This window comes from Strix aluco, chromosome 1, assembly GCF_031877795.1.
Source record: "Strix aluco isolate bStrAlu1 chromosome 1, bStrAlu1.hap1, whole genome shotgun sequence".
In the NCBI taxonomy this organism is placed as follows: Eukaryota; Metazoa; Chordata; class Aves; order Strigiformes; family Strigidae; genus Strix; species Strix aluco.
Window position 1 is genome coordinate 104,183,834 of NC_133931.1, and position 25,850 is coordinate 104,209,683.

Here is a 25,850-nt window from a genome sequence, read left to right on the forward strand (position 1 = left end):
CCTTTTGATCCAAGCATCAGAATTATGACAAACCAGACTAGGAGCATATTAAAATGAACTGCTGCATGGTTGAGGAGCTTCTTTAATATTACTTTTTGTTTTGTTTAATATTAATGTTGAATATGACTTACTGCATAGGTAGTGATCAAAAGGCCTTATAGGTAGCAGTATATCTGTCTGAAAGTTTGGGAAACTAAGCTGTAGAACAGTTGCATATTTTGTCCAAACTAGTGGCAGAATAAACTCCTGGTGGCTTTCCCCTGTCTCAGTATCATGCGCTCTTGTTTGTGGTTCCCCTCTTCAAAAAAGCTTAAGTGGACTCCTGTTGCAGGTTACCCAGGTGGTCTCCTGGTTGGGCAGCACTGGGGCAATGGGTTTTGAGAGCTGGTTTTCATATATGCAGTGCCCGTTCAAAGAGATTTTTTTGCAAAAGTGATTCTTTTGTAGGCTTGGGAGAGGAAAAAAGGACGGAACTAGATAGCTCTTTCTTTTGTCTTTTAGATGGTCACCATGTGTGGGAAATGGAAGCCAAAACCGACAAAGAAATGTGCAAGCCAGTAAGTCTGCCTTAAATATTTTAACATCAAGATGAAAAATATATATTGCCTTCTCTAGCACTGTTACTAAAGAGGGATTTCCAAGGCTTTGGCACTGTGTCTCCCCACTGAAACAGAACAACTACTTGGGCCTCCCCTCCTGGAAATCTTTCTTTAATGGGAGCGTGGGGTAAAAAGCCTTTGTTGGAAGTTGTCCCAAAAGTAGGGGAGACCATTTGGAAAATATTTTTTCATTGTCCAGGATGGGCCAGCCCTGTCTGCTCATCTTCTGTCTTGCTGGGTCAGTTCTTCCCTCTGCTCCCAAAGCAATTTCTGATCATTTTCCTTGGCTTTCGTCTACCCTCGGCAGAAGAAATGTGACTCCCCTCACAGGAGATCAGCCCCCTCGTTGGAGAAGTGTGGCTTCCTCAGCCATGACTGTTAGTGGGAAATACGGCCACTATTCCATCTCTGCAGGAATATGCAACAGTTTGTAAGCTGCAAACCTGCTGGAGACATGCAGGCAAACAATTTAAAGACCTCAGCTGAATGCAGGCCAAATGCTAAGACGAGCGTTCCCTTTTATTCGTTCAAAAAGTGCCAAGGGAGGTTTTGATGGTCATAGCAGATTTCACTGTGCATTTCTGTAAGCTGATGCCCTAGCAGTTAAGTCATTCCTTAGACCCGTGTTGCAGCATTTGGTTTCTGACAGTGGAAGATTATCTATACGCTCTCCAGCCCTTATTCCTGTAGCACTAGATGTTCTTGCAAGATCTCCCATCCACAGAAAATAGCATGCTTAAAACTTCCCGAGTTGTTATATGAAAAAACATTTCACTGTGGAAAATTGAAATGTTTGAATAATCATATGCCTGTCCTAATTCTCCTTTGAAAGGAAGTTGTGTTAGGTTGAGATATACTGGGGATGACCTTCCAGCCAAGCAGTTGTGCTTTCTCCTGCTGAGTTAAAGACCACAATTTGATTGTGGTCCCAGCTTCTTGTCAGAGGAAGGAGGGATAGAGCCTTGTCCATACACAGCATCGTATTTGCTGTCCAAAGGGAAGAGGTGAAAGGCTAGTGATTTTGTAAAGACCTGAGCCATGCTAAAGTCTTATTTTCCTGCATCTGGAGTTCTTAGCACAGACACTGTGGGTGACAGGAGCCCATCCCTGCCCATGAAGCCCACCAGTTCCCCTGCAGAGAACGTGTTCCTCCTTGTGAGCCCAGGCACATCCTTCTTAGGGTTAACGTCTTAATACTATTTTACAGCTCGACTGCCTTAGTTGTGCCTTGACTTTCTGATTTCTTGCTTTTGCAGAATTCGTTGGTGGTTGAGATACCACCTTTCCGCAATCAGAGAATTACCAGCCCTGTTCAGGTCAACTTCTATGTCTGCAACGGAAAAAGAAAGAGAAGCCAGTACCAGCTTTTCACCTATCTTCCTGCTAATGGTAACAAAATATATTCCTTATCTCTGCTAGTAAAAATGAGAGATAATGATGATTACTTAGAAAGATATATGGCTCTGGTAATTCTTTAGTAACCTGAGTAATTCGGAGGTATACCTGCTGCTAATAAAATGAGAGTGAGAATCAAACCTTGAGAGCTGCCTTTCTCTCTGCTGCCCACACAAGAGACCTTCTCTGCAGATTATTTTCTTCTGTATTGGTGGCAGAGGCCTGTTGGAACAAGGACTTTTTCTGCTTTTGAGAGCTGAAGAGCCCCAGCACAAGCTCACATGTGTAGCCACAAACTGTGAATGTGCTGAGCTCTCTGCTCAGTTTCTGTCAACCCTCGGTCTGACTTTGTGGCCCCAGAGGGTACACTGTATTTGAATAATACTTCTGAATTCGCACCACAGCATTGTAAGCATGCTGGGCTCTGAGCTGGAGGTGGTGTGGGGATTCTCCTTCCACTCATCCTGTACTTTGCTGTCTTGTGTGGGGTCAAAATAGCACTCCAGGCTGATGCCACTCTTGGGTAGCCATGAAGAGCACAATGTGGATGAAGATCAGAGTGCTTCATACAAAATGCTTCATGTATAGGAAATGTTCAGGAACACGTGTGTCAGGTTTTTTTGGAAGCTTATATTGGTGACTGTGAAGTGACAATAAAGTCACTCATGCTAGCTGAATTCCAAGCAGACTTGTATGAAGATTTTAATAGCAAGTAAATTTAGATTTTTTTTTTTTTTTTAAATGGCTCTATTTCTGAGAACACTTTTTTGGGCAAAGCAGGAAAAAAGGGTGGTTGTTTTGTTGTTGTTTTTTTGGAAAGAAGAAGAGTTAGAAGGATGATTAGGTTCATGCTTTTTTGTAGACTTTCCAAGTGAAAATAGTCCTTCTGAGGGAAATTCCCACAAAGCACTACTTGAGTCATGTCACATGGCTTGAAGAGACCTGCCAACTTTTTGCAGGTGAAATCCCATAAAATACACATTTGGAATTTCACCCAGTTAGCTTGCATGCACTTCAGACTTTTATCAGGACTTTAATTTAAAATAAAAGTACAGGAAACCTGACATGGGCAACTGACTGCTTATTGTGTATGTACTGCGTAGCTATGCTTCACTGCATCAGCCTGCCTATGCAAACTTTATCCCCAGTGGGTATGTCTGTGTATATTTAAAGACTGTTCATTTCTTAAATTGGAAAGTAAAAGAGTTGTTATTCTCTTGCACAACACTTTTCAGCAACAAAAATCTGTTGTGGAGGTCAACAGGTATTGCCTTGCCACCCAAGTTACCCTCAAAAGTATTTCAGATACATGCCTGTTGTTAACTTCTGTTTATTAAGCAGCATCTTTCCTCTCCAGCATTTAGATAGGCCATTTTTTACCATTTTATTCCAAACCATGAGAATAGTATTCACTGCTGCAAAGTTGGTTTATGCTACCACCATTCTGAGTTTGAAACATTCGACGTTTTATTTGATGTGAAGAGATCGGAATGTCTACCTAGTGGCAGGCAACAGAGAACCAGCATAGGCTTTATTCTGCAAAGACATCTTTAATTATGGTAATTGTTGAAAACATTGATAATCTTGTTTAGTCTTCTGTACTGATCTAAATTCATGTGAAATCTTTTTGTTTCAGTGTAGGGAATCCTGAAAGAAAAAATTTAACACCAGAGTAGGGTAAAGGGTAGCAGGTATTCATAGTGAATATGCCTTCTCCCCATTCCTGTTTGGTTCTCTATTCACATTGTCTTTATGTATATATATATATGTGCATATAGGTAATTGAAAAATGTCTTACGTTCTTTGCAAACTCTCTCATAACAGTGGTAAGAGGGAACATGCTTCTGCAATCATCAGAATTAGTAGTATAGTATGTTTTTCTTACGTCTGTGTTGTAGCTGTAAGATTTTGCCCTTATGTTGCTGGTGGTTTTTTCCATCGTGCCTTTCAAAGATAGATATGATCACCTTTACTAGGTATTCAGAAACCATACACAATGACTGAAACAAGTAATTTACGCTGCTGTATTTCTAGGAGTCATTTTAGGGTGTTCTGCTTTATTTGATTTCAGTCACAACATTCTTTTAATGTTTCAAGACGTTGTAGAAAACCAAAGTTTAGCTCATGAAGGAAAAAATATTTGAGTCAACAACCACTGTGTGAACAGCATAAAAAAATGTAAAGGAGAGAAGCACTGTTTTGGTCCAGGTAACACTTTGTCTCTTTTTTAAACAAATCCCACGAACATAGGAGGTGTGTAGGTTTTTGACAAGCAAATGTCAGAGTGATCATCAAGTGTAAGATGTGGTTTTACACAAATCAGATGATAAGCTGCTGCTTCTCCTCTGTGCTTTAGAACTAGTCCACTACTAACATTTCAGTGCCCACCATGATTTTGCAGGTATTTCTGTGTGAGGGATCTTTTAAAAGCTGCATGACACATATTAGACATACATTTTAGAGATCAATTGGACTGTACCAAAGCAAAATACCATGTATGGACTAAAGCCTAAATATTCTGTGAGCCCGCTGGTTGTGCTCCTGGGGTGGGTGTGGGCACATGCAGACAATGCAACCAGCGGGAGAGCCATGGGCTCACTGTGCGGCTCCCACCCGGACTGCAGAGCAATAGGGGTTTTTTTCCTGTAGCTCCTGTTTCTCCTCATTCCCTAGGGGAAAACAGCCAGTGGATCCAGGGACACGTGGCCTCATTCATCCCACCTCCTGTGGATGGTCCTATAGCGTCTCCATGGAGTACAGCTCTGTGACACGCAGCCAGCACAAGCTGCCCTCTCCAGCAGAGTGTTACAGTTTCACCACCATAAAGCTGCTCCCATGTTGCAGAGATATGGCAGGATTGTACTTTTCCTCTGTGTTAGCTCAAAGTGTTTTGTAGGGCAGGGACTTACTTGGTGAAGATGAGTTCCTGCCTCAGAAAGAAAAAAAAAATGCTGTAAAAATTAAAATCTTATTGCTCTGTAAATGAAAAGTTTAAATAACAAAACAAAACAGAAAGTAGAGACTTCACAAATGAGAGCCAAGGTCTGGAACAAGGGCTTGCTTAAGTCTTTGGCTTGGGACAGACCGTAAACATAAGTACTCATAATCCTCTTTTAATTGAAATTTTGATTTACTGTTCTGCTGAATTTGAGCAATCCCCGAATCCTGTATTAGCCTATATTGTACAGAAATGACTGTAATGTCATTTTTTTTAGTATTGCTTCAATATTACACATCGCTGAGCAGTTGCATATCAGTTTTGCCCTGGAGCCTGCAGAGTGTAGGCTCTTGAGACTCCTCCCCAGACATGCCTGGCACAGAAATATAGGTAGTTTCCCTACCATTCTGGCACAGGTGAATTCCTGCAGCTCATATGGTAAGTACTAATATGTTTTGCATTGCCACATCCCATCAGAATGTGAGGAGGAAGGCGTGGGACTGGACGCTGCAGTCAGGAGTCTGAGCAAAGCACAATGAGCAGACACTTGGATATTCGGCTTTTAAAGTTCCTCCACTACTGCAGCTCTGTGCAGACGTGCTCTGCGGCTCCATTATGTACAGCAGAACATTTCGGAAAACCATTGGTGAACCTTGCGTTTGTGAACCCTACCCTCTAGAAAAACGCTTTGTTTTCATTTCTGTTTATGACTGCGTATCATTTTGCTTCTATGAATTTATTACACCATTGGCCCATATATGCATTTCAAACAGGAGTAGTCGTCTTCTGAAATCACTAGGTGTAAGCAGAAGCATTTAAGGTATAAACTAATCTGGAGAGGCTGAAGAAGCACACAAGCAACCAGACATGTATGCTGTGGTTCCAAATCTTGTGCTTTCATCTGCTAAGAAAGCTGAAGGAGTTCTCCAGCTCAGAAGACTTTAAACAACACACTGAATGATAAGGGTTAGATCTCCATTTATTCAGATTTCTTTTAAGTAGGTACATCAAAATAGAGGAAATGTATTCAAGAACTTATTTTTCGCAGATAGTAGTGAATGCTCTCTATGATTTCTGTCATCTAATGAATATTGATATCAAGAACAGTGAACATATAAAAGCTTTTCTTTGAATTTTATTTAGACAAGTAGTGATAGCAAAGACAGGCCAGTTTGTCTAGGAAATATTTACTAAGCTGGAAAAAGGAAAGTTGATGTGTTTCTTTTACTGGAATGAAAAATACGCTTTTGCAAGAGTTGATGATAAAGTATTTCCGGTTTCTGTTTCTGTCAGGCTTCTTAATTGTCAAAGCATTATTAAAAAATCGTTTCACTACTTCTAGTATTTATTAAAATGGTGTGGATATGCTGGGCAACTTTTATTTTGAGACACATTTTGGCATCCATAGGGCCAAATTTTCCAAGCCTTCACTCAGCCAGCTTTTCTGCAGTTTCTTTGCCTCCCTGCAGGCACCTGCAGAAGCCCCCAGGGTGCTGAGCTCCTCTGAAAAGCTGACCATGCAGACAAGTGACTTGGTGGGGATGGAGGTCCTTTGAATGTGCGGGTATGGAACTGAGCTGAGAGCCTGCCTGTGGTGACTAGATGTGCCTTAGTATTGTTTACAACCTGGCAGCATGAAAGTGAAGCTCTTGGTGTGCTTCTGAAAAGGGTGAGCGGTGCCCACTGCGCATTGCTGTCAGCATCCTCCTGACTTCCTGCCTCTGCTCTAAAATTATCTCCTGCCTGCCCTACAGATGAGAACAATCAGCAGTTTTCTAGTGATTGCATTGAGCAGCCGTGCCTCTGTTTCACCTCAGCTCTTCCGCCCACAGCTCACTTTCTAAGTTAAAAGGCGACATCGGCCACCTTAGCAGCAAACAATAAAATGAGGATGAAATGAGTTGCCACTCTAAGGGGAGACAGAGCACGACTTTTGCTGATCTTCTCCTGCCACCTCTCACCTCTTGAGTATTCGTTGAATTTTCATGCTCGAGGCTGGCAAAATTATGTCTGCAAAATGGTGGTAATTTGGGGGCGGTTGGAGAAGTGGGGCCAAATTCAGTGCCTGGGTTGTGAAAGGATCCTCACCAGTGGCACATGCAACATGGCCGCGGCAAGTGTCATGGCAGGCAGCGCCTCGGCAGTGCCTTGCAGCTGGCCTGGGGAGCCGGAGGAAGGGCCGTGGAGGTCAGTAGGAGTGCGTTACACCTAGGCCCACCTTCGGTCAGTGCCACCCTCCCAGAGCTGTGTGCGAGGTGACAGAGCGCGGCCGAGCCAGGCCCGAAGCCTCGGAGCTGCTGCAAGTGTGTCCGTCCAGCCCAGGGAGCAGCCGGGCTGCCACAGAGCCTGCACAGGTCAGGGCAGGGCAACAGGAGGGACTGGGGAGGGTGCGGAACGGTTGGCCCCAGGGGATTTTATCTTAGGTGAAAATATGAATCATGGTTGCTCATTTTTACACTATGCGCTGTTGCAGTTTATTACATTTTGGCTTCTAGGTAGATGATTGTTACTTTTGACATTTAACAGAGTAACAAAAAAAGGCAAGATTTTGTGGAGTCCTGTTTCCATTTAAGAGGATCACAGAATTCATCCTCGCCGGGTGCATCAGCTCCTCTGCTCCCCTCCAGTAGCCAGCAAGGTCTGTGACAGAGCAGAAGAGACACACATTACACTCACCAGCATTACGCCCTCGGGTGCTTTTGCTCCCAGTTGCTGGGTCCCCACTGGAGCTGCCCATGCTTCATCCAGGTGACGTCCCTTTTTGGCTGTTGGCCTGAGCCTAGCCAGCCACATCCAACCTGCAGATGCAGCCGTCTTGATCTTTAGAGACAAAACTCTGCCTCACTGCGCAGTGCTCCATCTTCATCTGGAAGGCCAAGAAGAAGCATTACCTGTGTGATGTCCCTGCGACAGGCAGGGGTGGAGCGGCACTATATAGAAGTCCCTGACTGTATCTGACCATCAGGCTCTGTCGCAGCAGCAGTGATCACTCATAATAGTTAACTCCCAGTGCATAAAGTTGTCTTTTGGCAGTACCTCCCTTTTCAAATATTCCCCTTCAGATGACAGTACTGAGCCTGTAGTTTCAGTCACCAAACCCCTTTGCATGAGGTCTTCAGGACTCCCTCCCTTATTTCCCCGTGATTTCACATGCATATGTTAGCAAGTGTGGGGATTTAGGATCTTCCAATTAGCTTAAAAGCCAAAAGGTAAAACTTGTGTGAAGGAAAACGGGGTTTAGAATTACATGGGCTGGATTACAGGAAATGCTTATTTTTGTTCTCCTCGAGTGGCTGATCACCATAATTAATCTAGTCCAGTGATTGATCCTAGAGTGGATGTGGTGGTGGTGGCTGCTGGAGGTGAAAGGCACCGGTGAGGATGTGTTTTGCTGGCTGTGGGAGGGACTGCATCCATCTCTGAAGATGAAGACCATGTCAGAGCCGAGATGGCTGAGGTCAGCTGGGTCCAAACCCCTCTCTAGAGAGAGTGGAGGGGAGAGAGCTTTCCACAGGACTGCCAGGGATGAGAAGCATCGGGCTGCCCCCGTGCTGCTGCCTTGCAGGACCCCTGCCCACAGCCCCCGCTTTCCCATTCTCCTCCCCTCCTCAGGAGAACAGGAGTAATGTCAGCACGAGGGGTGTAATGTTGTGCTGCAGTGTCGAAAAAGACCTCACCCCAGCGAATTTTACCGTGTCTGTCAGAAATGACATAGAAGGCCTTGGCCAGTGCAGCCTGGGTGTTGTGCACAGTTAAACCTCCAGCTCATGGCAGTGGCAGAGCCGGATGCTGTGCCATGGGAGCAGCAGTAAAGCAGCCCAAACGGGCATACCACAGGACTTGATTTATCCTTTTCAACATTGTAGGATTCAGTAAGGTGTTAGGATGGAAAATGAATTGTGCCTTTTAAGAATTTTCCCATTTTCTTTTGAAAGAAAACTAATGCAACCCAAATGCCCTCCACCTACCTTCCACTCCTCCCTACCCAGTTTAACAGTGTATGCACCAAGCTACCATATATAATCTTCTGTCTCATAAATATGCATTGAATAACCTAATATTTTAACAGCTGTTGAAAAGCATTTAGTAAATGAGTTAGCTGGAAAGCACTTTCTAATCAGATAATGGCGCTGTCTGAGATTATAGGCTGAGATGTATGCACAAGGCTTCCATCTACCTGGAGGCTATTCTTGTATAAAACTGTACATATGCATCTGATCCCATAAAAATATATACACATAAACTGAAAGAGGGCAGGCAGGCATGAGTGAGAGGTAGCCCTCCCAATGAGCAGTACCAGTAGCAATGTACTACCGAGAGAGGGTGAGTGAGTTCAGATACTTGCGTAGATAAAAGCTGCGATAGCACACGTGTGCTGCCTACAGCTTCTTCATAACATGAGGCTCCATTTATTTCTGAGTCACTGTGCTCTGGTTTTATGAACTAAAAAGCAAAGGCTTGATAGTAGCTTGACCTTTAAAATATGTTTTGGTTGAACTGGTGCCTAGGAAAAAGTATCCAGTTCATGGACAGCATCTGCAAAGGTCCCTGTAGTGACTGTCTCAGGAGATCCCTGGGGTTGAGTGCCTGTCCCTTGTCACTGAGATTGCCACTGCTGCAGATACATTGGCAGGGTGTTTCAAAAAGTTTTGCTCATCCACTGCTGCTCTGGTGTTATAAAACATGGGGATTATAGATTCTGAGGGCAGCCAGCCCATTGCCTCTCCCCAGCACCAGACTGCTTCAGATTCGGAACAAGGGGTGAGGTCCTCGCTCTGCTCAGGCCTGCTGGATTCAAGCCGCAGCAGCCAGGATTTTGTCTTTGCATGAATCCAAAGCAACTAAGCTGTACGTGGGGATGTGTCCACATCCCTCACTGTGTCTCCAGTCAGCCAGCAGTGGAGCAGTGGCAACAGCTGGGATGACCTGTGCAGCGTCTTCTGAAGGAACGTCTGGTTCATGGTGAAGAGGGTGTGCTGCCTGGCTCAGAACTGACTGACGGGGGAGGATTTTGAAGGCACAAACAGCATTTCACAGCTCAGCTCAGTAATGGTGATTTAGCCACCTAACTCCTCAGACTCTTTGAAAGTCTCATCCCAAATTCTTACCGTTTAGTCCAGAAGTTGAAGAAATGTGTGTGCGCACATGATGAAGAAAGTAGTGTTTTGATTTTCATATGCTAAGCAAAATCTGTGTGCCGGTGCCAGGGAACTACATCATAGTCTGCACCGTGAAAGGTGGCTATTTTGTTTGATAGGTTCAATCAAACTTAAGGGTAAAATAAATATATTATAGTGCCATAAATGTCTGCATTGATAATACTACGTGGAAATGGGAATTTGTTAGTTTAATCTTAATCAGGATAAACATCTGTTTAATTTATATGATTATATTTTCTCAGTTCACATATTTTAATAGCACCCCCCAAAAAAAAGTTTAAAAACCCATCTGGATTGCTAAAGTGTAAAAGCAAACAGACTTTTTAGAATTGTCAAAAAATACACATAATTTATATTTAAGCACTTTCTGACTCCCTTTACTGAATGTGCATGATTTATTATTTTTCTTCAAGGTTTGATATATTAACTTTTTACCTGCTAGAAAGGCCTTTCATTTAAATGTGGGCTTGTAGAACTGACTGAAATATTTCTCCCAGATTCAGACCCACACAGAAGGACCATTGTCTTCCACTCAGTGCTTCGGTATGATGTCATAACCCTGGTCTCTCTGAGTAAGAAGCTTTGATTTATAGCCAGGGCTGCTGCCAACGCACGGTTCTCAGAACTTCGTATTAAATTAGATGACATAATGACATGAGTCCAGAGTCTAAGAAGGCATCGTCGAACCACTGAAAAGCAATTAGCACAGATTAAGTTGCTTATCAGACTAATTGAGAACTGTGAGCTGTGTCACATTTTAATATTCAGAATCGGGGACTATTTAAAAACATCTGTTGGACAACCTTATGCTTTGTGAGGTAACAAGCATTTAAAAATTCACCATACAAACCGAACTTGCATTCATTTTTTCCTTTTTATGACAAGGGCCTGATCCTTCAGCAGGGTAAGGGTCTCTTAAATGAGTAACATTACTTTTGAATCTGAGTGTTACATAAAAACTGCATCATCTTTTCTGTTTACAATTTCACAAATTCTAGCTTCATTGCTGCAATTTATTATTGGCAAATCTCAATGTATGGCGCATTCAGTCACAATTTTTCATTCTAGCCAGCTGAGAGTCTGCAAGACTGGGTGTTATCTCAGTACCACTGAGCAGCTTTGAGATAGAATGCTTGTTGCCATTTGATATGGCTCTGCTGAATTTAAGAAGTAGTCCTGATTCTGCTAAAAGTGCTTGCAGATTCTGAACAGCTGTAGGGCTTTCCAGTTAATTGCCAGTCCAGGCCTGCTGTTTGACTAGGAGTGTCTCTTTTGGCTGGCAGGTTTTTACCAAATCATTTAAGATTTTAAATATTTGAGCTAGAAGTTAGTCAGGCTAATACTGTTCTCTGTTAAATATTAATCCTGAGAATATTAAGTGTACCGTCTGTATCATGTCGCATCTCCCTGTGTGAAATACTCACTTGTGCAAGTAAGTGATGGTGGGAATGGATATGTGCTAGGGCAGGTAGCTTACCATGCCTCCACAGGGATGTATTTGAGAATGAAACCCCATGAAACCCCTTTTTCTAGCTCGGGTCTGTAAAGATTTGCAGTTAATCAAACATGAGTCAATAGGTAAGCGGTAATGCTAGTCCACGGCTTGCTGGTGATCAGCCCTGGCTGCTCTGGAGGAACCCACTGGGTTCCTGCCTAGGAGAAAATGGTGAAGGTGGGCACGTAGGGTTTATGTCCTCAGCTGCGCTAAGTCAGCTGCAGCTGCTCACCCCAGCCAAGGGTCTCGGCCCCGCAAAAGTCAGTGAGACAGTGGATAGGGTGTGTTAGGAACTGGTAGCCTTATTACATGCAAGTATTGTTTGTGTAATGCCATAGACACTGTGATGGTAAGTGGGTAGCCAGTGAGTACAGGTACAGGCTGTTCCTGGATTGGTTTTGGAAGGTGTGCCTTGAAATACAGCTCCTTCCTTGGGCCCTCTGCAGTCATTTGCAAAGTGGAAGTAAACTATTGCCCTTTTAAAGAAAGAATCTAAGGTGATTTACACCAATTTTTGACACATTCAGTGTATTGTCAGAATGACCAGGAGGTCAGACCCAGACCCATTTGAGTTGAGTTTGGAAATACAAACATTGGCAAAGATTTTTGGCCTTTATTAATTCCACTCGGTGAAGTTATGTAGACTGGGGAGAAGCAGATATAAGATAGAGTGTCATAAATACACTGTTAACTGTTGTAATGTAGCAATTCATGGTATATCTGTCGTCCACAAGTCAATTAATATACATGTTAAATACAAAAGTTGAGGTCAAGGCAGAAAGGGAAGTGTTAATGTCTTATGTTTCTGCTGACATGCTCAGCTTTGCAGGTCCGATTCCAGATCATCTGGATCATTAGTAATGGGTTCTCCAGGAAAAAAAAAATCCTACAGAGCTTCCTTCTCCAAACTGGTATGCTGTGAAGACATTTACGCTTTTTTAAAGGGGAGTGAGTGGCTGCCATCCCAGCTTGGTAGGATCTGTACATTCACTCTGCACAGTGTTAAATGGCTGTACAAATGGCAAAGCACTGAAAAGTCAGATACAAATCCCATCACCATTTCAGCATTAATACTTTTTCTGTCTTTCAGTGTGATACATATTCTGGTGATGAGATTAGCATACAAACAAAATACATGATACTTAGCAAGGGGAGACTTTTTTACTGTGTTGAAAAAACACATTAAAAAAGGTAATGGTGACAATATCAGTTCAGAGCAATACAAGGGGACAATGTAAACATATGTCAAATAAAATGGAGGTCCCACTAAATCTCATATCACTCCTTCTTGTTTTCCTCTCTGGCTACCAACCTGACATGAGCAAACAAGCTACTGTGACTTACCCTGACTGGTCCTGTAATTAAAACCCTCTGAACTCCAAATCTATGGGCAGCCAGGAGTGTCCTTGGTTGCTGTCACCATCTTCAAGAGAGTTTTTGGACTAACAGGTCTGGAATAGAGTCCCTTCCACCCATCAGTCTTCTGCCCAGTGCAGAGTAGGACTTACTGGTTATCCTCTGTTGGTTGCGGCAAGTGTATTTCAGTGTAGCAACATATGAAAACAGATTTCTGTTGTTCATGGCCACTAATCACACCTGCAAATAGACCCCATGGCAATTGCTTTTATAAAGAAAAAATTAAAAGTGAAGTGACAGAAAAGTGCGTGGTAAATCAAGTAGCAAAGATGTGCCGTGGAAGAGCTACAATGAAAAATCAGCCTGAGATCAGGAACCTGCCTTCTTTAAAGCCTCCAGCCTGCCTGCCACCAGGTCTATAAGCCTTTCCTAGGTTATAAGAAGTCAGACAACTCCAGGGTTTATTGGAGTTGAATTGCCAGTGGTTGATCTTGGAATTATTTAGCACAGGTGTTTCTATAACAGTGATATATTGGGAAAATTCAGTGTTCAACAACCATCATATTTCCAGCTGTGCTGTGGTTAGTGCTAGTACAGTGAACCTAATATAAAACATGTGAGAATATTTGCTAGCTCAGGAACTTGTTAAAGGTATTTTCTTACAATATCTGAGCTGCTGTGTTTATCTAGGTGTGTTTCTTTGGTCTTGCACTTTCATAAAGGGTGTGATATTGGTTTTATAAAGCTGTCACTGAACTTGGAATCTGCTTCTCTGCAACCAAGTGCATTAGTAGCCCTGCTAGCCAGTGTGCAGCATACAAGCAGGTGAAAATAAGATTATGAGGAATCCAATGACAGTCCATTATCCTTACCACATTCGTCTTGAGCAGCACCTGTGCATCTGTTACATATATAGACATGTTTTTACCAGGGGTGCTAGAAATCTTGAATCAAGTGATGCAGGCATCTATATGTAAAAGAACATAAAAGGAGTGAAGTTAACAAGAGGCTAGGGGGCTGTAAAACAAGGGTAGTGAAGTGCATTCACCAGCAGCAAAATTTGTGAGTGTTAAAAGAGGTTTTATATGTACACATGCACACACGTGCATTTTTAGGGGTTCAAAAGACTTGTACGAGAACATACTAAATGACTGGGGAATGTATAAGGGTATTTGTAAAACACATGCAAATAAAAATACAGTCAGAGACACTCATGCGACACATATGTGCTCTGAGCTGAGTTGTGCAAAGATGTTTCATTAATAACTTTGTGTCACAACAGGTTGGTTGTTCTAATATTCTGACAGATATTGTCTGGTGTCACCGTAAATTTCCAACAGTACCTTTAAGCGAGGCTGTTCCTGTGGATCTCTTTTTGGGAAAGAAGATAAATACCACTGTGCATCCATACTCAATTGTTGTATGCATTAGAGTTGCATCTGGCTAGAAAAATTACATCTACAGACTAGCTTGGCCCTATTATTTATAATTTTCCTGATAGAGAAGGTGGGTGTCTTTTACCTATGCACTGCATATGTTGTAGGAGAAGCAGCAAAGGCACCTCTCTTTGATTTGAGAGAGAAAACCGATGTGAGAAAGACACTTTGATTTGAGGAAGCATCTCTTCTCTGATTTGAGAAGGCAGCTCTACATTTGTCATGACTAGGTTGATGCTCACAGACACATTCTGTCCATGTGCTGGTGGTATTTAGAGACATGACTTGACACCTCAAATAGAGACTGTTCTGGGACAATGGGTAGAGCAAGCAGAGGTGTAGAATAGGAGTCAGCTTTTCTTAGTAGCCAGAGACTGAGTTAACATTTGTTAGGAGCTGGCATTAGCAGTTTGGGTCCAACTCAGAATGACTGAGTTGGATGCAACTTATTGAATATTTTATACCCATTGGCTGGTCAGTAAGATTAAACACAATCATGTAAAAACTAAATAAATCAAATCCTACTCTTTAAAAAATACTCTCATAATTGAAAACTTCTTGTACATACTAGTTTGTCATGTATCTTTGCAATTTTACTTTTGCTGAACTCTGAAAGCCCCATCTCTACCTTATTATGCACCAGTTTACCGAATGTGCAGACATTTATCAAATGGGCCATCAGTAGCCGTAGAAATGCAGTAGTATATCCAAGTTAAAATTCTTGCTTTGATTACTACAAATCCATGGAGCCCTTGGGTCCAAAGCTTCCACTGAAGCACAGCTATTTGCAAATAGATTTTTATAGCACATTAGTGCTGGAGGAGAGTCCAAAGAAAATAGTCCTTTTCAATATTAGAACCAGCTGTGACTTTCTTGTGCTGATGACTCATTCATTTTTTTTTATAGGGTGGGAGAACTAGGCAAAAGACACACAGAGTCTTATTCAAGACGTTGTTTGTTTTGCAAAGGGTATCCTAGCCACAAGCCAACTTGATCATACCAATACGCAACTTATGTTTATTTAAAACTTTTTTCTTTTAACAGTTCCAATTATAAAAACAGAACCCACAGATGACTATGAGCCTGCTCAAACCTGTGGACCAATGAACCAAGGCTTAAGCCCTCTCTCTAAACCATACTACAGCCAGCAGATCATGATGCCCCCTGATCCTGGTTCATGCCTCGTGGCTGGCTTTGCCTCCTGTCAGCAGAGAAACACCGTGATGTCACCCTCTCCCAACGCAAGCCCCAAGCTGCACGACCTTTCGTCCTCTCCTTACAAGTGCATCCCCAACCCGGGCCACAGTCACCTCGGACTTCAGCAGCCTGCTGGAGGTGTCCCCACCATACAGGAAGTGCCAAGGTCTATAGTTGTGCACCCAAGCTCCCCCGAGCAATCATCTCACATCATGCTACAGCCGCAGGTGAGTCAACATCTGAGCAGTAGCTGTCCCCTTGGTTATCAACAAACACTCTATCCCAACAGTCCCTCTTCTCCAGTTCCATCTGTTACCCAAGAGCCAACCTATTTGCAGTCCTGCAGTCCAACTCATTCATCCATAATGGGTCAACAGCAGCAGCAACTGCCGAAGGTTCACAGAAATGAGTCTCCAACAACCCAACCACTGTCATTGCCAGAGTTGCATGAGGAAAGTAATCATAATTTGGCCCCTATTCCTGTAACGATCAAGCGAGAACCTGAGGAATTGGACCAGATGTACCTGGATGATGGTAAGTCTTCTGCAGCATAGGTTTGTGTTCAACCATGTTGCTATATCAGTGAGTTCCCTTAACCTCCTCCTTCTCTTGAATCCTGGTGGAAAAAAGTTCAATTAACAGCCTGGTGGATTGGTGCGGACTTTTGCTTGGATTGTCTCTATATGGGAAAGGGCTCTTTAATTTCGTTTGCAATAATGAAACCATATTATCTAAGCATTAAATGCTGTTAGTTGCCATAGAGCTAGCTGCATGACCGATAGCTATGTTGTAATAATCTTAACCATATGGTCTTGGCTTACGCCCATGCCAGTGACCTGTGGAACTGCAGTGAAAACATATTTAACATTGTCCCATCCATAATGCAGTGAAACGTCTGATGTGCAAATCCGTTCACTGGAACTAAATGATAAACTGCTCTACTTCAGTTGAGAAGGTTCAAATTAAAAATGGAGGCACGTCTTTCAGTGTAACTTTTCAGTCTGGTGGCATCTGACATAAGACTACATTTTTTTCCATTCTTATTGTGGACTTGGTGCTGCTTTTTTTTTTTCTTCTTTTGTGAGTTTCTATATGTATATGTATTCTACACGCACCACTGAAAAGTTAAAATGCTGTGATGAACTTGTCAGACTCTAGTTTCCAAAGATTTATTAGTCGAACATAATAAAAGGGATAATCTGGAATTTGATTATGTGACCTGACTGAACTGTGATTTAGCACTTGCTGCTAAGTATCCCAGTAGTATTCTGGACCCTCACCTTAATGCAGTACGTGAGTTCCCTTCCAATAGCCACATAACTTTATATAATATACCACGCTATTTGAAGAAGAAATGCCTTTGAAATGGCTGCATTGAAACTAATTGGTGCCAAGGAACATCTGAATGTGATTGTCTTTCATGGAGAATTTAAAGACAATTCACTGCACTGTTTTTAAGAAAAGGACATTTAGTCATTCTATTTTAAACAGCATGATACTCCACTGAATTAGGATTACAAATGAATGTTTTGGAGCTTGAGTAGCAGCCTTTTGCTTTTCAACTCTAAGAAAATGATTTTTCTTAACAGAAGTTATTATTGGTTACATGATAGACAGGTCTAAGGAATTTTTCCTCATTAGGAGTTCAGTTCACTGAAGTTTTGCACAAGACATCTTTTGTGATGAGGTTTTCTTCATATAGCATACATTTTTTACCACATACCTATGCTGTAAGAAGCAAGATTTCAACAAACCAAACAAGAAATTACACAAACAGAAACAAAAAGCCATGCCCAAATTTTGGTTTTGAGAGAAACCAGAAGTTATCTATGGAAGGAAGAGAATACAGATAAATCTAAACCCTAGTCCATAGCTATCTTTCTAGAAAAGCACAAGAAATGGGCAGTCTTTCTGCCTTACCTCTCCAAAATCCATCAACCGCTCCTCTGACAGCACTGTGAAAGCTTTCTTCGGCTGATCTCTGCTGGAGAGATGGGACTGTGGCTCAGGGACAAAGGGTGCCACGTCTACTTCAGGTTTCTACTGGAGGAACAGAGGAACCTTGCTACCATATGGTCTGAGAGAGAGATTTTAGTTTTTTTCAGTCAATCTCATTCTCTCTGACAAAGCATAAATGGTTTAGTGTTTACCCCCATCTCTCTTCCATCTCCTCTTCTGGACACACACACACACCAGTCCTCTCATGGATAATCAGAAGTAATTGTAGAAGCCTTCATGTACATCTGCACTGATACTTAAAGTTGACTTTGAAGATCTCTTCAGATAGCCAAATCCAGATATACTTCCCTTTGGCATCCATCAGGCTATCAAAATCATTCTGTGTCTGACCACAAGAATTACAGACCAAGAAAGAATTCATAGATATAACAGTCATGATAACAATATATAATAGAAAAAAATTAACACTCGTAGTTCCAAAAATTAAACACCACCAGTTCACTCCAAGGGTGGTAATCAGAAATGGTAACCAGAGGAAATCCCTTTTCTATGTCTAAACTGATATTTAGGTTTGTCTCAGGGGTCACACTGGTGGAGTATAACCCACATGAGCTGCCCTTTCCTGTCTATGCCTTATCTCACCACCTGAAGAAAAGGTCATCCACTCTATGGTTTGTGTTGACAAAATGAAGCCCTTGTAGAAATCAGGAGTAGACTACTACTGTCTTCTTACTTGTTTCAATATTTGGACAGGTGAGAGAGAAATATGAGGCAGAGGTGCTAAAGGCAGGAAGCGTGTCTTGTGGGACTTGTGTTGGCCAAGACCCTTGTTCAGACCACGCAGAGCCCCAGCATGCCTCAGACACACAACACAGGAGCACAAAGCTGTGAGTCAGGCCGGAAGCCCATTTAGGTCTATGCTAAATGCATTTCATGGAGGCAACTTTACCACCACCAGTGCAGACATTGGTTTCACATTACGTTTAGTTTGATGTAACAGCAGGCTCCCATAGAAAGGGTGGCCTTGATCTGTCTTGCCCTTAGCCACACGTTCTTGCTCCTTCCTTTGTGTCATATCAATTGATTATGGAACAGCAGAGCAGGCTGATTGAAAATAAACCTGCCAAAAATAGCAAAACCCACATAGTTTTCCGCTGGGCCAGCTCATGGAACCACATCCAATAGCTCGGCCCAGCCCACAAGAGGGGCAGAAAGTCTGTTGCTGCAGGTCAAGGAGTGCAGCGGGACCGCTCTGAGCGGCAGCAGCCCACCCATAGGCCAGAGTAAGGACTTGAAGCCACATCTGATGTCAACTTACCCTCCCCAGCAACTATCTAATGAACTCATCCTGTCTCAGCAAAAAATCCCCTTCTCGTGCTCACCTATTAGTTATGGAAGGATGACATCTGGGCTGCCTCGCACAGTCTCAAAGGGCAGTTTGGCCACTATGGTGACTGCCTGGAAACCACCAGTAATTACTCCTGGTGCCCCAGTAGGTGCTGTTCACTGAGATCTGCACTGAAAAGGCAAAGCACCCCACATATACAGTGCCTTTGTGCCTGGTGCCGTTTCATTCAGACCCTTGGCCATAACTGTGGAATAAGGGAGAATGGGTTTTGCAGAGTGGCTCATACCAAACAGAAGCAAGTCATTTTTCATGTGCTTGATTTTTTGGGGAATAGGAGCTTCTACGCCATTGCCATTGTTTCTTGTTAATATCATATCCATCTTTAAGTGTTTTCCTTGTTGGAGGAGTGGGTGGGATATCTGTGCTTTATGACCATATTCTCAAAACCAGAATATTAAATCATACACATGAGTAAGGACAGTTACTCTTTTTTTTTTAAATAGATTGCTGCTCTACCTCTTTATAATTTGTTGTCTCACTGATTCAGTTCAGATCCCTTCATACAGCCTGATTTAAACTTCTTTTCAGTATTTTTTCAATCTTTGCACCTGTGAACAATATGAAAGCCAGAGAAATTGGATGTACTTGACTTCCTTCCTTGACTGCTACTCTTTAAGTATACCAAATCTTTCCCTCATCCCTAAAGTAATTTTAGAGTAATTAAATATTTTAATGACATTAAAAATTAAATTCACAAAGCATCACTCCGTTAAAAAAGTGTATCTTCACAGTGTTTTGTAGCTATTTAATAATATAAGTTTTACCTGGAAGTACTTATGAAGTGTGAGGTATAGACATCTAGCATACTTATGGGACTACCAGACAAATAAAATACCTAACTTGTTATGCCAGATAATATTTGGTAAAATTCTGGTTGCTTGTTTACCACTTTGAGGAGGTTTGAGTTATGTATCTAATATATGTAGAGCAATCTTGGACCAGGTATAAACAGAAATTTTTTGGTTTCAGCTTATGGGATCAAAGCAATATTCATTCCTTTTGGTTTGGAGTATCTCCAAATATAGACCATCTATACTGCAGAGTATAGATGGAAAAAAACAGTCAGTGAGTTTATATAAATATATATCCTGTATATAACATTTTTCTGCTTCGGTAATGGTGGGCAGCTGAAGTGATATAAAGGGAGCACCCAAAGAGACTTCAATGTGACAAATAAGTTTTGGTCTTGGCAATCTTGTTTTAAATCAAAATCTACAGTAGCCACCTGGGCTACTCATTAAATGTGCTGTCCAGTTCAGTATGTGAATATATGATTCAACATATAGAACGTATTTAAAATTCACCCCGTAAAGTGATACCTGATATATTATGGCTATGCTTTTGATATTGAAAGGTATCTGGCTTGTGTACCAGCACTCATTTCAAATAATTCTGAGTTCAACCTCCTAACAAAGATCATGACTGACTCCCTTTGCTGCTTTCACAGCAAGATTTGATTTAAAGCAGTTGAAATGCGACATTTATGCCTGGTTTTGGTCCTCTACGGGAGCCCATGCTCCTTTGCAGCAGGAGATGGGGTGCCTCCTGTCCTCACCAACAGAAGCTCTTGCAACAACCTGCAGGGTGCTGGAACACCCTGGCAGAGGACGCCAGGGCTAGCAGTGGCTCCCTGGGCATGTGCCACCCCTGCCCTAGGCAGCGAAGGTTACATGACATTCCCGTTTCAGATCTAACCTGGGAGTGGTGTGGGGTGCTAGGGTGGTGGAGCTCATGGAAAATCCTTAGACAGTCTTGATGGACCTCTTCATTATAAGTCCATGCACTAATGTTTTAAGAGAAAACATTTCATGTTATGGTGAGTCTAATGTGCTGTACAGCCCTTTGAGGCATGAAGTGGAATTGGCATTACCTGAAGAGGTGACCAGTCTGGGGAAGCTACAAGCTGATGAGAACTCTTCCTGGTCCCTTGAACCAGTTGTTCTCACAAGGGGATGAGAACATTCACCTAATTTATATCTCACTTTTGAACGTGCTCCTCTCTCCAGCCCTCTAACTAGTACTTGGGTCAAAAGCTGTGCTAGTCTGCTCTTGAACTAATCCTTCTTCTTTTCTGTTGACCAGGGCAGCTCAAATAATTTTTCCAAATTTTAACTGCTTTTCTTAGTGGTAGAAGAAACCCCAAGCCAGAGGCGGTGGAGTGTAAGTTCACACAGCTTTCAGGATGTTCAGGCAGCTGGGAACTGGCCAGGCTCACAACAGGAGATGCTAAAGGTGACTTGAAATCACCTTCCTTATCCCCATTTCCCTTTCCTGGACCTAGTGTAGCTGGGGTGGAACACAGAACTGAGCTCCAAATCTTTTATTTCACCAGGATGGAGAGAGTTCAATTAGGCATACTAATGCCAAGAAACATTTTTCAGGTTGTAACTGGCACTCCCACAAGCTATTACGTTTTTTACCTGCAGCAGAATGACACTCAGTTGTGAAATTATTTCCTGCCATTAGAAGCATCAAAGAAAGTAGTTTTCATTACAGCTTAAAATGAAGCTATTTTGAAAAAGCAAGAGGGCAACACATTGGTTTCAACAGGAAAAAATGTATGACATGTTCTCAGCAGATTTCAAGGTGTATTGTACACACTGTGATCCCATTTGTTATATTAATGTGCAGAAATTTACAAAAGCACTTTTTAATTGAAAGTGAAGCACCATCCTGGAGGATTCTTAATCAAGGTATGGTTGAGTACTGAAGCTGAAGATCTTGGCTTCTTTGAGCTTTACCTGGGTTCTAATCTGAACTTTTGGAATGAAGTCCCAGTCATGTTGAAATCAGCAGCACGCTCCCATTGCCAGCAGTGGGGCCAGGGTTCCACCCGTCATTGAAAAAACTGTTTTCCAGAATGCCCCAAGTCCTGTGTAGGAGCCAGAAATGGAATAACAATACCTGAAAGACAGATCTCTTGTCTGAAGTTTTGTGTATTCATTCAGTTTCCTCCTCTCCATGCATATACTTTCATAAAGGTCTCTATCCTGATCTTGACTTGTTCAGATATATAAATCTTTGTGTAGTAAGATGAAAATACATAGGCCATAAATGAAGGTATCTGATGTTTAGATACGTGGCTAACAGAAAGTATCAGAACCACATCATCATCTTTTTTTAAACAAGGAGGCTTTTGTTCTTGTGATTGTCTTTGCACAGCTGTGAGTTTTATAGCACTGTGCCAATGAATGCACTCATTGCGACTTTTATTTTACTCTGAAAAGGTAAATTGGGAGCATTAAGCCCCCAATAAGTATGTAAAAGTGGCAAAACCACAGGTAAAGTGTTACTGAAAGCTACAGCCTTGCCAGCCATTTCATTTTAAACATGGCTCTTTTAAAAATAACTTTTGCAGTAAAAGCTGTAACTCCTGGATGTAATATGAGCTATTGCTAATGTCATTCCCATGAATTGCTTACAGTGTTGAACTGTTAGATGTCTGACAAGTCCATATATCTCCTATACAGTATATATATGAAAGTTTTTTGCCTCTAAAACATATGTTCTTTTTTCACTCCTCTATATTCTTCAAATACACGTGGTTTGGTGATATAGTTTATTTGAACAGGAACCATAGCAGACAGAATTATTCTTTTGCTGAAATGTATCCTTTTTCATACATCTCAGCTTCATGATTAAAGCGATTGGCTCTCGAGGCATTAAGTTTAGTCTGCTGCTGCCACAATTATGCCTTTGAAAACTCCTGAGTGCACTCGGTGATTTCCAGTAGTCCAGATGTCATTAGAACAACACGCAGGTAGTCTGCAAAGTCCAGTAACACTGTCTACACTTTGGTCTGGCTTGGGCGAGCTTTTCACTCCCTCCCTCTTGGCCAAGTCTCACAGCTCTAGGAGAAAACAAATAGCTTTCCTCATGGAAAGTTTTACTTAATCTGGCAAGGTGCCTGAGCCTAGACCCTCCTCGTCTCTAATGATGATTGAAAGTGTACATGCTACCGTGATAAAACATGCTGAGTCGTTAACATTTGGGGCTTGGGTTGTACATGATGAGTAAGGGAGGACTGAAGTAATGCGTTCGAGTCAGACCTTCGGTGGACTTGCACGTCTGGGTTTGAGGGGTATCCTGTTACACGAAACCGCACACCCGCGGGATCAGGTTTTGCTGTTTCTAGCAGGTTTGCTGAATTTGGTCTCCCTGGAGGGCCACCAGAAGAAAGCCTCCAGAAGAGCAGCTGACCAGACTAGGTGTCACTTCTGGTTTTCTCCAGTCCCAAGTGTGCGGTTGCCCACAGAGCAGACCTGCCTACCCCTTAGCTGGAATATGCTGTGAAATCTAGCAGTGAACTTTGTTTTCTTCTAATATCAGCGCTTAGATTTCCAGGGAGGTCTTTGAGTCTTAGGCTTTCAAGGAAATGTCAGGTCCCTTCAGAGAACTCCTGAGAGCCTCCATCCTCATTCAGTGTTGGCAGACACTGGCAAAGGGAGCAGGAGGCTGGCCAAGTGATGGGAAAGCTGCAGAAATCAGCAGGCAGTGCTTTGCAATGTCTTGGTACTCAAAAATATTTTCATTGTTGAAAACCTAGCATTCGCTTGATGTGCATCTGCATGCGCACCTTCGCATTAAACATTTTGAGTCATTAAGTATTCAGCTGAAGCCACATTGCACACACACCCCCCCCCCTTTTTCAGCTAAGAGCCAGCTTCATGCTGCAGCTCTGCTAGTGACTGTGCAGTTAGCTGGGGAAGAAGCCGCTTCTCACTCCCATGCCTGATTCATTCTCCTATTTCCATTGTAATGGCTGTTGGCATTGCAGTTTCAAATGGTAAAGGTTTTGTGGGTTATTTTCTGTAAATTTTCTTTGGAAATCAGGGAAGAAGAAGTCGCTGTATCTGAGCCTTGGTAACATTTACATCTGCTTTTAAGCCTGGAGGAATGCCAAGGAAAATATGTGGCTTGCAGAAGCACAAGCTTCATGAGAAAGCTTTGTTCCGATGCAATTCATTTTAGGAATATGTTGTTTGTTTGAAACATTTCTGCTGAGCTGTGCAGCGTTAGCTGGTCAGGTGTGGGCTCGTGGCTCATGTACAGCCTCCGTGCCGTCGTGTCCTGAACCCGTCCTGGCAAAACGCTTCTAGGGAAGTTGGTGTAGAAGACCCCTCTTCTCCAGGGAGCAGAGTATCCCACAGACCCCTTATGTATCTTAGCAGAGCTGGGCTGAGGCAAGCTGTCAGCTCAGCCCAGGGAACACATACGTGTCAGAGGAAGCACTCTCATGAGTAAACTCTCTGACTTCACGTACAGCGCTCTTGGCTAAGCGCTAGCAAGCTGTAGTGTTGCTAGATCGCAGAGCAGCGAAGGGCCTGCCTCTGCTCCCACTTAAGTCAATAACACAGTTCCCTTTGGGTTCATTGGGAACAGGACCAAGCGTATGGCTGGTAGTTAAAACGCATAATAGCTGCATTCATTGAAATCTGGTCGCTGATAGACAGGCAGAGAGGGAGTCTTTTCTAGCCGATTTCTGTGCGGCAGAGTTAATTGTTTCATCTCTATCTGCCGGACCACTGCGGCACTCGGTCATGGGCCTGATAGCGGCTTGACCATCGCTGTCGAGAGCGGGCTGCTTGATAACCTGGCTCCTGGTCTTTCCTCCTCTCCAAGGAGCTAATGCTGATTGCAACCAAAGGGGGCATAGGCTTTCCAGAACAGGCTTATCTCCAGGCTGGGAGGAAGCTTATGAAAAAAAGCAGACCCTCAGAAAGTTCCCCTCCTCCTTTGTCACTGAGGAAGCCTGCAAAGCCTGGACATTGAAAATACCTGGAAACAACTGGTGAGTAAGAAATGCAGTAGGAAAACCATGGTCCTGTTCCTCATTGGCTGGCCTGGCTGGGCTTGTCTGCAAACCAGGGAGCTGGACCAGCCCTCTGCCTGCTCTGAGGGCTTTGTTTTGTCGGTAGGTCTTCTACATATTGCACATTTTGAAGACTACTGCAAGACAAATATTGGAAAGCAAAGTGAGATGGTGCTGCAAGTGTGTTGAAATTCCCAAACTGTATTGTCCCTGAGCACATGAATGGCAATATGAGCACTTGGACAGTCTTGAAAAGCAATGCTACGGGCTATCAAAGTCCATAATTTGTGTATAAAATTCTCTGGTCCTTACGTAGTTATAGGTAATGTTATCCAACCATCATGTATGCACAAGAACATTCCTCACTTGCCTTGCCTTGGCACAACTAAAGCATGACTTTTCTACTTCATTTTGGCTCTTCTGCAGCCATATGACAGTGCAAAAGACAAGATTTGACTCTTCATGTCTGTGCTGTCCAGATGCTCTTCATGTAAAATTTCTGTGGGAGCTAGGGCTGAAGATTTGTTCCATTTCATAACTCTTGTGATATCTTTGGGGTTGCAGAATAGGTATTGCAGTAAATATTACTAATCAATTTTGATACCCTGGGAGCAGCAGTCCGTTCTTTTTCTAGTGCTTCAGGGAAAAAAATCTGTTTCATTGCCACCTCATAATCAAAATCTTCTTCGAATTACTTAAGAAGTAGAAAAAATCCTATTTTGGGTCACAAGAGAAGCTTCCAAAAATACAAAACTGAAGAATATTTGTTTTAGCTTTTATTTCTATCCTGTATATGCAAATTCATACACACATAAAGTATGTGTGTGCATATATATGTGTGTGCACATAAGCAGACATATATTTAATGAGCTGTAAGACTTGGTATACTAATTCTTTTGCTTCTTTGAAGTTGTGGTGGCTGAGAGTGATGTAAGTCTCTTCTACTCATGACTGACTTCTCTGAAAATCCTGCAGGTGCCTGTTGAGTAAAACCTTTTAGAAACATGAGGTCAGGTGGAGAAGCCCATCCTGTGGACTTTCTGAAATGCCCATTGCAGCTCTGAAATCTGGCTCCATGCTGCTGCATGTCTCAGAG

The 25,850-nt window shown here is 42.6% G+C and overlaps 1 protein-coding gene across 4 annotated transcripts in view; it reads left to right on the plus strand.

Annotated features, from left to right (window-relative positions):
- Positions 1-25,850, plus strand: part of NFATC1 (nuclear factor of activated T cells 1) — a 115,712-nt gene that overhangs the window by 66,879 nt on the left and 22,983 nt on the right. For 2 of the 4 annotated variants that reach the window (XM_074829735.1, XM_074829745.1), the window contains exons 7-9: positions 502-557; positions 1,856-1,988; positions 15,423-16,109. In XM_074829735.1, the coding sequence (XP_074685836.1) occupies positions 502-557; positions 1,856-1,988; positions 15,423-16,109 (876 nt within the window). Of the gene's footprint in view, positions 1-501; positions 558-1,855; positions 1,989-15,422; positions 16,110-25,850 lie in introns of those variants that run through there. The other 2 variants (XM_074829753.1, XM_074829762.1) reach the window with 2 other exon arrangements.